The sequence below is a fragment of the Buceros rhinoceros genome, unplaced genomic scaffold, assembly GCF_000710305.1.
Source record: "Buceros rhinoceros silvestris isolate BGI_N320 unplaced genomic scaffold, ASM71030v1 scaffold7799, whole genome shotgun sequence".
Taxonomy (NCBI): Eukaryota; Metazoa; Chordata; class Aves; order Bucerotiformes; family Bucerotidae; genus Buceros; species Buceros rhinoceros.
The window spans coordinates 18,213-33,619 of record NW_010429694.1 but is presented as its reverse complement, the minus strand read 5'-3'; the positions used below and the strand labels follow the sequence as shown (position 1 = coordinate 33,619).

General features: G+C 48.6%; 1 protein-coding gene across 1 annotated transcript; it reads right to left on the bottom strand.

Moving 5' to 3' along the window:
- Nucleotides 1-6,700: 6,700 nt before the first annotated feature.
- Nucleotides 6,701-15,014, bottom strand: LOC104499254 (5-hydroxytryptamine receptor 7-like). Its single transcript, XM_010142738.1, has 2 exons — nt 14,505-15,014; nt 6,701-7,499 (listed from the first exon to the last, which is right to left on the bottom strand). The coding sequence occupies exons 1-2, from the start codon at nt 15,011-15,013 to the stop codon at nt 6,728-6,730; spliced, it is 1,281 nt and encodes a 426-aa protein (XP_010141040.1). The 5' UTR covers nt 15,014; the 3' UTR covers nt 6,701-6,727.
- Nucleotides 15,015-15,407: the final 393 nt, after the last annotated feature.

The window sequence follows — 15,407 nt, the reverse complement described above, 5'->3', positions numbered from 1 at the left end:
GATATCAGGAGAAATTTCTTTACAGAGAGGGTTGTGAGGCATTGGAACAGGTTGCCCAGGGAGGTGGTGGAGTCCCCATCCCTAGAAGTGTTTAAGAGACATGCAGATGTGGCACTGAGGGATATGGCTTAGGAACCCTGGCACTGCAGGGTGAACAGTTAGACTGAATGATCTTAAAGGTCTCTGCCAACCGGATGATTCTGTGATTTGTGGCAATAACCGAGCCATACCCTGGTCCAATTGCTGCTACCTAGGAGCTGTGCCTTACACCCCAGGTCACCTGGTTTCATGAGACATCTTGGGTTCACATAGAGCCACAAGATCCTTCCTTGGGTTATTTTTCTGCAGGAGATGCTGCCTTTCCCCTTGCATTTTAGGAGAGCTGTGATGCTCTTGTCACAGGGAAGTAGATATCTCAAACAGGAAACGTATGGAAACAACTCAGATGGGAGGTTTGGTGTGTTGTGAACGGGTGCCCAGCTGGATGACCAAGGGGCCAAGTGCAAGGTTTACCCAGAGAGAAGTACTGATGCAACTAAAGAAAGCTAAAGAAAAATGTCTGTTTACAGGATGTTTTCAGCTTTTCACAGAATTAGATATTTATACAATATCATCTTTCAACTCCCACTTTCTTCTCGATTTTTTTTTTCTGAAATTTTATGTTCCATGTGAAAGATCTTGCAGTCATTAAAAGAAAGCAGAACTGTCTGAGCAGAGTCTGGTTCCTTCTCTGTGTGCCACTGCTGAGAAGGGCTGGAAAGAGCTGCCTGTTGCCCTATCGTGTGCCGCGAGATGACTTTATAGCTTTCCCATTTCTTTGGTGTTACTGGGGTTTTTCTTAAAGCTCTGTCTTGGAGTGATGCACAAGATAGAGAAAAGAAATAGAGTCAGGCAACCGCATGATGAATATAAAATGTGTCCGGATTAAAATGTCAAAAAAGCAAAGGAAAACCATTTCTTACATAAGAACACAGGTGGAGAGTGTCACGTGGCTGACAGTTATCTAATTAAATGCTACTAGAAGGTTTGAAATAGAAGCTTTTTCACATGGCAGGTAGGAGATCTGTACATTTTCTTGCCAAAAAATATGGATGATAAATATTTATATGAGTTTGCGTGGGAAGCTAGTCAAATAATCCAAAAGGTACAATGCTGAAGCTGGAAGGGAAACCTGGAGGTCTCTGAACCAACGTCATGTTTAAAGAAAGACAGCTTCAGAGGTGGATCAGAGCTGAGGTTTGATTGTCTCCAAAGAGGAAATTTCCCCACCTCCCTGGGTGAGTCTGCCTCCATCTTCCCTGTAATCTCCCTCAAAGCACTGGTTGGCCATCATCAGCTCTTCCCTTCACCTCAGCAGTGCCCTGGGCACCAGGTCCGGCTCTGCCAGGTGTCCCAGCCCGGGCTGTTACGTGGGATTATCCAGTCCCAGATGCAAGATTTGGCATTTTCCTGTGGAAAAGCAGGGGGTTACACTGAGACGTGCACAGAAACCATGTCTAAGCAGGGAATTTCCTGAGCTAAAAATGATTGGATGCTTTGGAAGTGGGAAGGCATAGGATCTAGGCTGTCCTTATTCTAACACTTTTCCCAAGGCATCTCCCTGTGTCTGCTGTTGGAGAATCACAGAATCATTTGGGTTGGAAGAGGCTTTTAAGCTCATCGAGTCCAACTGTTCCCCCAGCGCTACCAGGTCCCCACTGACCCTGGCCCTCAGCACCACCTCCACACGGCTGATCAACCCCTCCAGGGATGGGGACTCCACCAGTGCCCTGGGCAGCCTGGGACAGCCCTGCACAACCCCAGCGGGGAAGAAATTGTTCCTCAGGGACAACCTCAACCTCCCCTGGAACAACTGGAGGACGTTTACTCTCATCCTGTCGCTTGTTCCTGGGGAGAAGAGACTGACCCCACCTCTCTCCAACCTCCCGTCAGGGAGTTGTGGAGAGCCAGAAGGTCTCCCCTGAGTGTCCTTTTCTCCAGGCTCAACTCCCCCAGGTCCCTCAGCTGCTCCTCAGGGCACTTGTGCTCCAGACCCTGCTCCAGCTCCATTGCCCTTCTCTGGACACGCTCCAGACCCTCAGTCTCTTTATTGTAGAGAAGGACTCATGGGCTAGACAGACTTTTTATTTCAAAGAGAAGAACATGGCACAGGCCTACAAAACCTTAACTGGCCTGGAGGGGAGAATAGGGGAGATCACTCATTTTCCTTCCTGTGCCAAGGGTTAGCTAGCACCTAATGAGCTCAGGACATGGCAGGTTCAAAATGAGTGAAGGGAGATAGTTCTTTACCTGAAAAGTAGTTGAATTGTGGAACTCATTGCCTCAGGATGGCAGAGTGGGAAAAACATAAATAGGTTAGAAGAAAAGCACATGTTGGAGGTTATTAAACCCCAGCTTACTGCACCTTTGATTGCTGGGACAAGGAAGGGTACTGTAACAGTTTTGATGCCCTAAGAATCCACCACTGGTCTCTGCTCGAGGTAGGATCCTGGGCTAGATCAGGTTCCAGTCTGATGTGGTGCAACTGACTTAATATCACATTGTCATCAGGAGATGGTTGAGATCAGTGGGTTTGTTGAGCTGTCTGTGCAAATCTCCATCACTCATCTCTGCCAGCCAAACCCACCCACAAAGTCCTGACTTCAGAAAGCGGCAAGGTTTCATACTCTTTGGGAAGAGACACACAGGCTTCTACTGCCTTGGGCTTTTCGTTACATCTCTAGCTGATCTCGCCTGGCTTTGCTCAACATCACAAACTGCCAAACCCCAGCTGGGGCGGCTGTAGGCATTTGTCAAAACTGTCTTTTCTCCCCAGATCGCCTCTGCCTGTGTTTCTGTATGTATTTCCCCTGCACGCTTGTTTTATGCCTGAATTACTTCCATTTTCTCTGCCCGAGGCTCCTCATTCTTTTCCACTCTTTTGCTGCCAGCCTTCTGGGACTCCCTCATTGCCTGCGAAAGTTCCTCGCATCCTCCTAAACTGATACTTTTCTCCATGAGCTCAGATTTTTGCCTCAACATGGACTCTCAGAGCTAATTTGGTTAGGCACACGCATGCACGCTAAAATCAGTTTCAAAATGGCTCAGATTTATTTTAAGCCATTTTTTTCTTGCCGATGCCAAATGCATCGATTCCTGTCTGATTAAAAAAAACCCCACGGAGTGTTTTCAGCATGATTTAGCAGCTCATCTACAAGGATCTCGACTGGCTTAACTAAATGGTTGGTGCTCACTCGTGTGTGGAAAAGACCTTGGCGTCTTTGGATGTGCATTATTTTGTCTAACCTAAACACAATTTAACCTTGGAGAGTTAAAAAGCAAGAGTTTAAGCTGATGTCTCACAGCTTGAGATGGTGACTACTGGAAATATCGTGCAAGCTATTTGATTTTTTGAGCAAAATTCTTTGTTTTAGTGAAGCTATGTCGTTTAAATCTTTTTGAATGCAAACTTTTGGAGTTGCTTCAGGGAATAAATATTTTCATTCAAACACAACTACAGTTTGAAATGAAAATATAACGGAAAAAACCGATTAACAGATAAACCTTGAGTGAAATAAAACATTCAATTCCAAGAGAAACATTGATTTTTAAGACAAATGAACCATTTTGACTGATTCTTCGCTCAGAAGAAGTTTGGGGGTTGGATTGTCCAGAATCATATTCTTTCCGCTATTCTTTTTATCCCAGAAGAACCACCAAACCAAAAAAATCAGTATTCGTATGGCTTCATTTAAAAGGCTCAAGCGCTGTGTCATAGCTCTTCTGCAGAATACTTGTAAGCAGTGCTAGAAGCACCATCAGAATAGGAATGTTAAGTGGCATTAAACAAGATTATGAATTTTTAAGGCAGTTTAAGGGCCCATAATACAGAAAACAAGTAAAACCACGCCACGATGACCTTAGGCATATAAATACTCTGCAGCAGAACAAACCAGAGTCTTCTGTTAGTGCTGAATATGAAATGGGTTGTCTTGGGGCTTTCGCATCCTGACAAGGCAGTCAGAATTAGCAGCTGGTTAGTTTTAATCCAGACAGCTCTGTCAAAAGGGCACAGTTAGCTGCACAGCAGGGAAGGGGCTGGAGGAGCCCAGGGAGGAAATTAGACCCTGCAGGAACTTCGTGTCCCCATAGCAGGCCAGAGCCACCAACTAGCTGCTGCTAAAACGTTGTGACAGAGGAGAGGATGGCCCGAAGTGTTTTCTGGAAGGAAAGGGGTTGTTTTTGTTAAGCAGGTCCTGAGAGGGGCATTCAGACCTTCTCCTAGAGACGTGGTGCCTGGGGACTGCTTGTACGGGCTTGGAAGCAGAAGCATCATGAGAAGCTACCACCAAGCTGGGGAAGTAGCTGAGTAGCAAGTGTACAAAGGTGAACATAATGACATCAAAGGAGAGAGGTTGTGGCAAGGATTAGCACCAGTTCATGTGGCAGCAGTGTGAAAGCAAGAGAGTGAGGTTATGCTCATTTCTTCTTCTGCCCCATTGTGTTGGTGGGGTCTCTGGTTTGCAGGATGCGAGACCACAGGGATTTTGGTTTCCCTGTCTGTGGCAGAATGGTAGAGGACAGGTCCTTACTGCTGGCATTCCAGACTTCGTTCAGCAAGGCTGGATTTTGTGTTGGTCCTGGACAGGAATAGCAGCCTCTGAGCAGCAGGGACTAGGGACTGGACGTGACTGCAAAGCCAGGCTGCAGGGCATGCAATGCTCTGCCTTCAGCAGACAGCCTGGCCCAGGCAGCCTTGCACAAACCCAACACCAACATACAACCGTAGGTAGCAAACCATGATAGATAGCTGTAAATCATGTCATATCTTGTCATATCATAGAATATGAGGTTGGAAGGGACCTCAAGGATCATCTGGTTCAACCTTTCCTGGGAAAAGCAAAGTCTTGATCTTGGCAGAATCACTCACTACTCTTCAAAGAGGTCCTACGTGAGATAGCAGGTGAAGCAGGTCTCCAGCTAAACCTTTAGGATGGCTCCTGACTAGGTCCTTCTGCAAATCTCTTTGCTGTCTGATCTTTAAACATTTCCCTCCAGTGACCCATACAACAGCTACAACAACTTCCCCTGCTCCTGAGTGCAATTCTGGCTCTAGCTGTGGGGACATGAGCTTGGAGAACATCCGAACACATTGCTGCTCCTGTGCCCAACCTATCAATCCCTTGTGACATTCCCAGTGGGCTTGAGCTTGTTTCCCGCTGTAAATAACCAGTTTAAATTGGAGACCTTGTTGGGCATTTCTAGAAAAAGCAAGTGTGAAAAGAGTCATGGTAGAAATAACTATTAAAGAGAGGATAAGTGAGAGCACTAAAGATTTCACAGGAGAAATCTTGATGACTAAGCCAAACCATGCCAGCAGTCAGCCAAGACATCCAACACCCAACTTAGCTATGCGTGGAGGCATCGCGCTGTATGACATTACAGGAGGTGGGACTACCGCCACACGTATACTCTTGCTTGATAATGAAAATCTGTGGTGAAGGGAGGGCTAGAAATCCCTTTCCCAAGCCTCTGAACACTCTGTCTTTGACAGGAAAACCCAGATAGGAGACGTTCAAACAACTGACCCCATGGAGCACACAGCACCTACAAATGGGCAAGGGTTTGAGGGGCAGCAAAGCAAGGCTGGCCCAGCAAGGTTGATCAGGAGCAAAGAGGATTGCAGGAAGTCCCACCACCACCTAGATGTAAAGAGATGCTTTAAAGTCAAAGTGACCAAAGAGTCTATATGAAAATAAGGAAACCAGACTTTTTTAAAAATAAAAAGGATACATCATTTAGTGTATTTTTTGAAGCTTGCTGGACATCATATTGAAGCACTGTAAAGCTGTCAGAGAAATTATGTACTTTTTTCCTGTCGCCAACCAAAGCGTGCTTTTATGGAGTCAATTAGCCACAAATTATGAACACACATCACTTGCCTGTGAATGAATTACAGTACAACCCAATGAACAGAACTGTCTTTGCTCGCTGGCTGTTGGACTTTCTTACCCAACCATAAAGGAAACTCGACGATCATTTGTGTGTCGTTCTGCAAGCGTGTCCCTTTCAAGCGCTACAGTGTGAGGGGAAACGGGGTCATTGGTATTACTGCTCTGACGTGCAAACCTGGACATGAGCTCAGTGTGTAAAATGCGATTACATCGGTGGAAAGAGTTCGTATAAGCTGGGATGGCATGAGTGCTTGGATCTACAATGAGGCCGATAGCTGCTGTCATATTCGATAGAGAAGTGCAGTCAATGTCATCTTTACATAGTATGTTGTGTGCCCTCCACTGACCTTAGAGCCCTTTTTGAAGGTGGAGAACTTCAGTCTTCAAAAGTTTTTAGTTTGATTTTTTTTTTTTTTTTTGGTTGGTTGGGAGGGTTTCTTTTCCTTTCTTTTTTAATTTTTTTTTTTAAACAGATGGGGAAACTGAGGCACAGAAAGGTGGCGTGATTTGCCCACAGTCAGTAGTAGACCTTGAACACCCTGGTCTTGCTCACGGCTTTTCAGCTCCCACCTGGAACATGGCAAGAAGGAAGGGCTGCCCACTTGTTCCCGAGGTGAGGAGAACCACAGCTCCTCCTGGGGCAAGGGAAGGGGTGTCACTCTCAGCGGTGATGTCCAGCGGGGGGGACAATGGCACACATGGTTTCTGCCAGCCCCAAGAGGCAAGAGAAGCAAGGAACCTGAAATGGAGAGGCAAGAGGTCATTGGTCAGGCACTGAGTGAGAGGGTGCGGCTCTACAGGATGCATTCGTGCCTCTCTGTGGCTTTCAGGGCCTCGTGCATGCTGGCAGCGGAAAGCCTCCTGTTGATGTTCCTGTACCTGCACCTCAGGAGGTTCCAGAAAGTAGTCCTCAAGTCTCGGTTAAAGAAAGCATAAATCAAGGGGTTGATGAGGGAGTTGGTGTATCCTAGCCAGAGCAGAGTCCTCTCCAGCCGCAGCGGCATGCAGCTGCAGCGGATGCCACAGATGAAAGGCCGAGCCGTTGACATCAGAAAGAAGGGAAGCCAGCAAAACGTGAATGCCCCCACAATAATGCCGAGGGTCCTAGCTGCTTTCTGCTCCCGTTTGAAGATGGAAATATTCTTTCGGTCTTGCCGGAGCAGTTTGGAGAGTGTAGCACATTCCTCCACTGCTTTGGTACGCTTAGAGCTGTGGTGGCTTCGGCTGGAGGCCTCCAGGCAGTAGACGCCCTCCTCTTCATAGTGCTTGGGGAAGTTCATGAAGCGGTGCTTCTCGGCGCTGACCTTGGCAGCTTTGTAGATCTGGCTGTACATGACGAGCATGACGGCCATGGGGATGTAGAAGGCAACCCCCGTGGAGTAGACTGTGTACCCAAAGTCCTGGCTGATGAGACAGACTCTTTCCACAGTGACGTTCTTGGCCCAGCCGAAAAGAGGAGGAAGAGTGATGGAGGCAGATAGGAGCCAAACAATGAAGACCATCTTGGCCATCAGCTTCCCATTTTGTCTCACAGGGTACGTCAGCGGCCGAGTGATCCCCAGATACCTGGATAAAAAGAAGAGTTGCAAAGGGTTAGGAGGGTTGCAAGGTGTGAGTGTAGTTGGGAGGTTTTCATTTCTAATCAGCTGTTAATGCTCCACCATGGGAGCATTTTGGTCCTGGGGTGGGGCAAGAAATGAAAATGTTCCCAGGGACGTGCAGCTGCAATATCTTCTGTGAAACACATTTCACACCCTTCAGCTCTCTTGCCTAAACACCCTGTTTTGGCTCTTCCCCACAGCTCTCCTGCAGCCACCCAGAGCGTGACGTGAGATGTCATTTAACTGCTGGGTGCAGTCCGAGCTCCGCTTGGGTTCCTGGGGAATAAAAATGCTTAAACCCCCTTAGGTTTCCACCAGACCTAGTTTGCCCAGAGAACGTGCAACAACTCCCAGGCACGGCATATAACTCCCTCCAAGCTGTCGCCCTCCCAGAGAAACACCCAGGAGTAGGGTGGGTGATTCAGAGAGTAATACTGGCACCAGGACACACCAGGACTGGCTCCAGACGGAGTGAATAGACTCATAGTCTATTAGTCTATAGTCTAATAGACTCAGTGTCTAATGGGAAATGGGATGGACAACACCCTTCTTTTACTTGTCCACATGGGAACTTGGGGAAGAAATACAACCAGCAGCTGAGATGCCTCTGAGGCAGCGTGGGAGCAATCTTGCCTTTGGCAAGATGTGAGGATGTGTCTGGATGGGCTCTGAAAGCTGGTGATTGGGGGATGGACTCTGGTGCAAGACTGACAGCTGTGGACTCACACCTTCTTTCAGATGATGGACTGTGTGTTTATGTCTTGCAGCACTGCACCCGTGGGAGACACCACTGTCAGCAGCACACCCCATCACTCCCCTCTCCATCCAGCCTGCAAGATTAGAACAAACCTACAGGTTCCTGCCACATCTACTGGAGATGACCTCTGGAAACCAAGACAGGAGCGAGACAAACAGCTGGATCATTCTGCTCCTTCATATAGCCTATAGCTACTGAAGTAATGGTGTCCAGCCCTCCCTTGAGAGTAAAATGAGATGAGCTCCGAGTAGGAGATCCCAAAAGCATGTGGTGACCCACAGATTCACAAACGTTGGAGCCTGGAGTTGAGACTGCATCAACCATCAGCTCTTGGTTAGACCACAGGGTGTAATTTTGAACCATCCCCAGCCTTGATTGAGAGGGTTTGTGACTAAAAAATTGTGCCAACTGTTAATTGGTGAATCCCAACTGTAAACTAATAAATCAGGAGGCAGTTGGCCAGTGTCAGCCAACATTCCTCCTGAAAAACATCTGCCTGCTGTTCAGTCTCAATAAGTCCAGCAGAACCCTCGAAGTAGTCATATGGATTTCTTTTATGTTACAGCCTTTTTGATTCAAACGTGCCTGCTGGCAGGAATTTGTAGGCATTTTTAGGCAGGATCACATCACCCCTTAATTGTTCTTGGATAAACCATGTCAGTCCAGAGAGGTGGTGTGAACCGTAGCTGTAGGGATACTTTTTGCTGAAAGCTGTTCAAAGAAAGAATGGGCTTTTCTGCCAAAAAGGAAAATTTCTGCAGAGAATTTTACCTCTGTTGTATCATTTTTCTTCCCAACAATCAGTCTCATTGTAGGTGTTAGAAGATTTTTTTTTCTTACCTGATTATTTCCCTTTTACAGATCCTCTCCTAAGACTGGGAGATGGAAATAAAATTTAAAAAAATCCAACTCCTCCTCCTCTCCTGACTGCGAAATAAATTCAGTGCCCGAAGAGTTCTGCCACAGCTCCTCAATAAAATGAATTTACATTTATTCACTGAGTTATTCTTTTCCTGTTTTCCTCTATATTTTCCTCGGGCCCCAAAGCCAAGCAAAATGACCACCCATGTTGCTTGAACGCCCAGCGGTGTCTGTGACAGAGGAGACCTGGTAAGGTAGAGGTGGACAAAACACATCTTCCAAAACACACCATCTCCTCCTTCCTACCTGGGCTGAGCCCAGCGAGAAGTGGTGAGCCTGGCTGGAAGATCGGGACTAGGAGAGATGGGTGGGAGCGGGTTGGAGGGACGCTGCTGTAGGGAGGAGCTACAAGGGGGAGAGCAGACTGGATGTCCTCTAGGCTGGGAGAGCACCATACTCTGCTGTTGCTTCTCCAAATTCAGCACCCACAAATCCCCCCGCTGTATACCCAAGCCAAGAACTTTGCCAACTAATATATGCTGTGTCGTGTGACATCCTTTCTTACGCTGTTACCGGGTTTTTTCTCTAGAAGCCGATCCACCCGGGATTTGCCGAAACTTCAAGGAATTTACACGCTAGCCAAGCAAAATGCACAGTGACAAGATTTTAAAAAGCAGGCAAAGCTGACAGGTTTCATCTGCGGGTGCCTTGTGCAGTCGCTGCTGGAGGAAATGGGGCTGTTTTTGAGGTCTTCGCTTGTAATTTTGATGAGAGCGGGAAGACCTCAAAATAGGCCAGCGTTTACAGCAGTGCGGGAGGCGAGATCGCACAGACATGCAATGAAATTCAAATCGAATTCTCTTGCTCTGATTCTTTTTTATTTTTCTAGTGTGTGCCTTGTTGTTAATCAAGTTTAGTGGTAATCGGGTAACCAAAGCCACTTCCCAGAGCAGCGATTTGCCAGCAGTTTGTGCAGCTTTGCTGGAACCCCTCCGAGCAGGGCTGATTGTGCAGCCGCTCAGTCCTGGCACAGTAAACTCCTTCCACAGCCTCGCTCCCTCGGATGCCTGTGCAGCCAGAGCTCTGAACCACGGGTCACCATCAACCCCACAGACGAGCCAATTCAGCGCATTTATTCCATGCTCAGTGGTAATTGTTGAATCCTTATGTCAGGGACTAAATAATAAAGAGAAACAAAATCTCTCTGAGGTGCCTCTATCTCCATTCTGCAGCCGGTGAATCGGGAAAGGACAAACCTCTGCTCACACAGGGTGGCTGAGCCCAAATAAGCCCAGAATCAGGGTTTCCTGGACCCTACTGTTTTACTGCCATTTCATGCCTTTTCTGAGCCAGATTTAAGCTCTGTACCTGACTTCCAAGCTGATGCTCTGCCTGCCCCGTCCTGATGAAGGAGAAGGATCCTCCAGGTGGAGGATGATAACAGCAGCTGGAGGCTGCAGCTACCCGTGCCTTCATCTGCCCATACCCTGCACCAGGGTTGTGGGAGCATCCCAGGGACACCGGACAATGCGGGGTCCTCCCTGGCCTGGGACATGTTTAATGAAGGACACAAGGACGGCACTCCAACAAAATGCCGTGCAGGTTTTATCCTACCGACTCTTTCAGGAGGCATTCTTTTTACTGAGGATGATGGCAATCTGGAGCACATCATCTGATTTTAGGCAGAAAATACTTGCCAGGAGAAGGGAGAGCCCCAGCAGGCCTCCCTGGGAATTGGATGGAGGCTTTTTTCTCCACTAAGAAAACCTGAAGTGATATGTGAGGGTCGGGGAAATTCTTTTTGTCAGCTGCTTGGCATTTTTATGGAGAGTTTCATCAAAAGCTGAACAGCCAGAAGGGTTCTTTTTTGTTGTTGTTTTGTTTTTGGTTTGTGGCATTAAAGAATCTATAACATCAGCAGGCTTTTATATGAGAAAAAATGTAAGAGAAAGACAGATGTTTCCAGCATTTTTCTTTTTTGATTTGAAAGAAAATCAATCAAATCTCCCTTCAGACAAGATTAGTTTTACCAGCTTCAATCAAGAGCCTTTTAGAAAGTGCTCTGCATTAATAATCAATAGTAGCAGCCTACATTTTAATAATACTCGTCATCTTGGGCAAACTAAGCATCTTTCATGTCTAAGCTAACCAAAATAGGAGGACACTTCAGCCATCAATAAAAATGCAACCTCCTCTTTGGCAGAGACAGGCACCCGCCTAACAGTGCTGACCAAGCTGACCTTCAGGACAGAACCAGAGGAGATATTCGTATTTCTGGGAAGCACCAAGGCTGTTCCTCTTATTCCTTGCAGGGCAGGAGGAACAGCTTGCCATTGTCACCGGGGGAAATTTCAGTTAATGCCTCACTAAGATGAAAAACCATCCTGTCTTTTTTGAGCAGATGTTTCAGGCTCTCTGCAAACTCAAGTACGCTTTTGCCCTACCTTTGTGCATGGCTTTGCTTTGTATCAGCAGAGAAATGGAAAAGCGTGCTTTTGGAGACATTTCCATCAGGAGCTAAACCAAAAATCCTGCCCACCACCACTGGAGGTGGCAATCCGGGCGTGATACTGGATCCTTGTTCCCCCTCCATCCACCTCCATCAACTGCCCTGTGGGAGCAGTGAGGATGTTGGGTTGACTTAGAACAATGACGACTGACAAGGTGCTCAAGATACGGCCATGGGGCAATCCACGCCGCCCAGTCCTGAGGACCCTTGAGGCAGAAAGCAGAAGGACAGCAGCCCAGTTACCTACTCCTCCTTTGTGCATCAGAGGACATCACAATTATTCCTATTCCCTCCTCAAGCCCTGGTACAGATGGAGCCCACCAGGTCCTTCCTCCCACCCAGAGCTGAGGTGGGCACAGTCAGGAGGAGTGTCCACCTCCTTCCCTCTGCCCTGCCAGCCCTCCTTCTTCTCGCATTACAACCTTTGCTCTTTTTCACCTTTCTCCGGCTCAGATACAGCTTGGGCAATTGCCCTCTCACCGCTCAACTTCCCCTTCAGGCACCTGGTAGGAGAGGATGAAGGCCTGGGAGCAAACAGTGATTCTTCAGCCCAGCCGAGCACCCAGAGTAGCAAGATCCCTCTGAAAATGCACCTGAAGAACAAGCTAATGCCAGAAGACTCAAGCTCTGAGGCACCCTCTTGTATCACATGTTTTTCCTCCCTCACCCTCCTGAGAGGTCTGAAGCAGGGAAAGGTCAAGCTGTTGTATATAACACCCAGCAACCCGCTCCCTCTGTCATTTCTTTTTTGCTGCAGCTCCTCTTTCCTCTCCAACCTCGACCAGCACCTAGTGGTGCTACAGCAGAGCTGAGTAGGTGCTTGAGAGCTGCATGAGATGAGGCACAGGAACGTGTCCCTTTGGGATGGGATAGTTTTCACTCCAGGCAGCTCAGCACTGGCACCATGGTTTTGCAGCAAGGACCTGAGGCTGCCCCACTCCTGGGCTCCTCGGAGCCCCACCAAGCTCGTCTGGGTGAGCTGGGCAGAGATGCACCCCCCGAGAGGCGCAGGGTTGCTGGAGACAGAAAAAGTGTACCCACCAGTGCCTCCAGCATCGCCTGGTTAAAAGAGACCCTCCTCAGCTGTATGAGCAGAGGGTGCAACTTAGAGCAGTCTTAGGGCTGGTCCCGTTTAAGCTGGGGATTAGCGACACAGATGCAACTCCTGTCCACCCCACTTCCCCACTGCCTTTTCTGTGGCTCTCAGCATCACTCAGGATTCAGCCTCAGCTGCGTGGACACTCCCATGCATCTCCCCAGCAACCTCCTGCCTGGTCCCATTCCAGCAGAGAAAGACACACCGTCAACCCCAGGCACCTGCCTGCATGGCGTCCTTGGGTTTTGGTCTGCTCACAGGAGCAGTGACTTTGGGCCAGAGATGTGCTGGACAGGTGGAATCAGTTGCAGTGATTTTTGCGAGAGGTCTGTCCTATTTGTGTGCATGTTTGGAAGGGTCTTTCTCCACAGGATGGGATGGAACTGGGTAGGATTGGTGGGGAAGGGAAGGGGAAAGGAAAAAGAAAAGGAAAAAGGAAAGGAAAAAGGAAAGGAGAGAGAAAATTTTAAAAGGAAAAAGGAAAGAGAAAGATAAAAGGGAAAAGGAAAAATGAGAGGAAAAAGGAAAGGAAATCAGATTTTTAAAAGCAAAGCCAGTCTGATTGGTGTGTAGCTGCTTTCCTGCTCCTCACTCATCAAGAGGAAGTGCTGGCATATTTAATTACTGTATTTAACATCTTCCCTCTAACAGAGGCAGAATTCCGTCAGCTCCGAATACACCTGCTTTTTCATGAACAGGCTTTTTATTAAAACAAAGCAAGTTCAGCAGCAGAGCTGGACCTTGCCGTGTGGCCTGGGAGGGATTTTGCTTTTTAACCAGCAGTGCTGAGCTGACCAGGGCTGTGGAGCAAAGGGCAGCTCATGGGGGAGCAGCAGCTGGCTGGGGGTGAGGGCTTCGGAGCAGGTCTTGCTGTTTGCTTGCCGGGAGATAATGTTAACCATCAGCATCAGGATTTTCTCTGTGCTTTCTGCTTTGTCACCCAGTTTCACACCTGGGGAGGGTGGGAGGGTGAGCAGGGAGGTGGTGTAGCTGAAGGCACTCATCTCATCCGCTGTCTCCCTTTGCTGAGCTGCTTATCACAAACCAGCCCAGCTCAGCAGTGCCAGCGTAAACCCAACCCAGCCCCCTCAGAAAGCCAGCACGCGCGTCAGATCTGGATCTGGCCCACCGGCTCGTCAGTGCAATGTCCCTACTGACGCAGGCTGCTATAATTAGACCCATGGAGGTGCTGACTTTCCCCAGTCTTGCCAGTTTGCCAGACAGGATTAGCCTTTCCCTCCCGACCCCAGGAGTGGGAGTTGAAGCCAGCAACTCCTCACAAACGCGTGCACTGGGCTAAAACAGGGTTTCTGGGGACTCAGGATGGAGGCAGTTGCTGACATCCTGAGACAAGGCACAAGGCCAGGGAGCAGCAAAGCAACCCCTAGGACTGGGCTTCAGAAGCCCCATAACTTCGGTTTTCAAAGTGCATATGGTTTTGGGGTTTTTTTCCTTGAATAACTTTGTGGTCCAGTCTCCCTCCATGGATAAGGTCAGGTCATGGGTCTGTCCTCTCAGCTCAGTTCCTCAAGCCAAAGAAGACTGATGTGAAGCAGCTGCCTAGAGAGAGAGGACTAAACAAGTGTCTTAGAGAAGTTACTTGAGGGACTGAGGCACCTAATTCCTACAGAAAGCCCTCGGCAGCCCCATGCACCTGGAAAACACATGCAGCAGCACTGATCCAACCAGAAATATCCTTCTATTCAAGCCCATCTGAATACGTGGCAGGTGTCTTGTCCTCCCTTACCTGTCCACGCTGATGATGCACAAGGTCATGATGGAGGCGGTGCAACACATAACGTCCATGGCGATAAACACATTGCAGAAAACCTTCCCAAAGAGCCACTCTCCCCCCACCAGGTCTGTGATGGTCACAAAGGGCATGACAGCAAAGGCCACTGACAGGTCAGCAGCTGCGAGGGACACCACCAGGTAGTTGGAGGGCTGCCGGAGCTTCTTGACCATGCACACAGAGATGATGACCAGCCCGTTGCCAGCAATGGTCATGAGGATGATGATGGAGAGCACCACTCCAATGACAATCTTTTCCGTGTCCCCATAGAGCAAGATCTCCTCGCCGCAGTCCGTCGTGTTGGTGAGGTTGGAGGACGGCAGGTCTGGCTCGGCTGGGACGGAGGGTTCCTCAGTCATGAATGGATTCAGGAGCGATTTCTGTGCTGGATGCTGCTGCTCTGTGTTCTCCACAAAGAGAAGATGATGCTCCAGAAACTGCCTGGGGCTGACCCTTAGCAACATGCTCTGAGCTCACCACAGCGGGCAATGGCACCAGTTTTCTCCTGGCAATGACACCTCCAGCGACAAACCAGAACATTTTGTCACAAACAGGCTAATAAAATAAAATATCTCCCTGCCCCCTCAGCTGTTGCCTCCCAAAGCTGCAGCTGGATCTCACGTGCTCAGCAAGAAACAGCTTCCCAAGTCTGCTCAAAGACACACAGTTTGCCGGAGGATGCTCAGAGAAAGCTCCTCTCACTTTTAAAGGAGCACAAGCCACCCGCAACGGCTGCCTGATCATCTGCATGCTTTTCCAGGCGGACAGATAACGGCAGCCGATCGTAACTGCCCACGTTATTTTGCGTTACTGCCGCGCTGCGCTGCTGGTCTTCTGCTTCTCCTGTGCATCCGTACC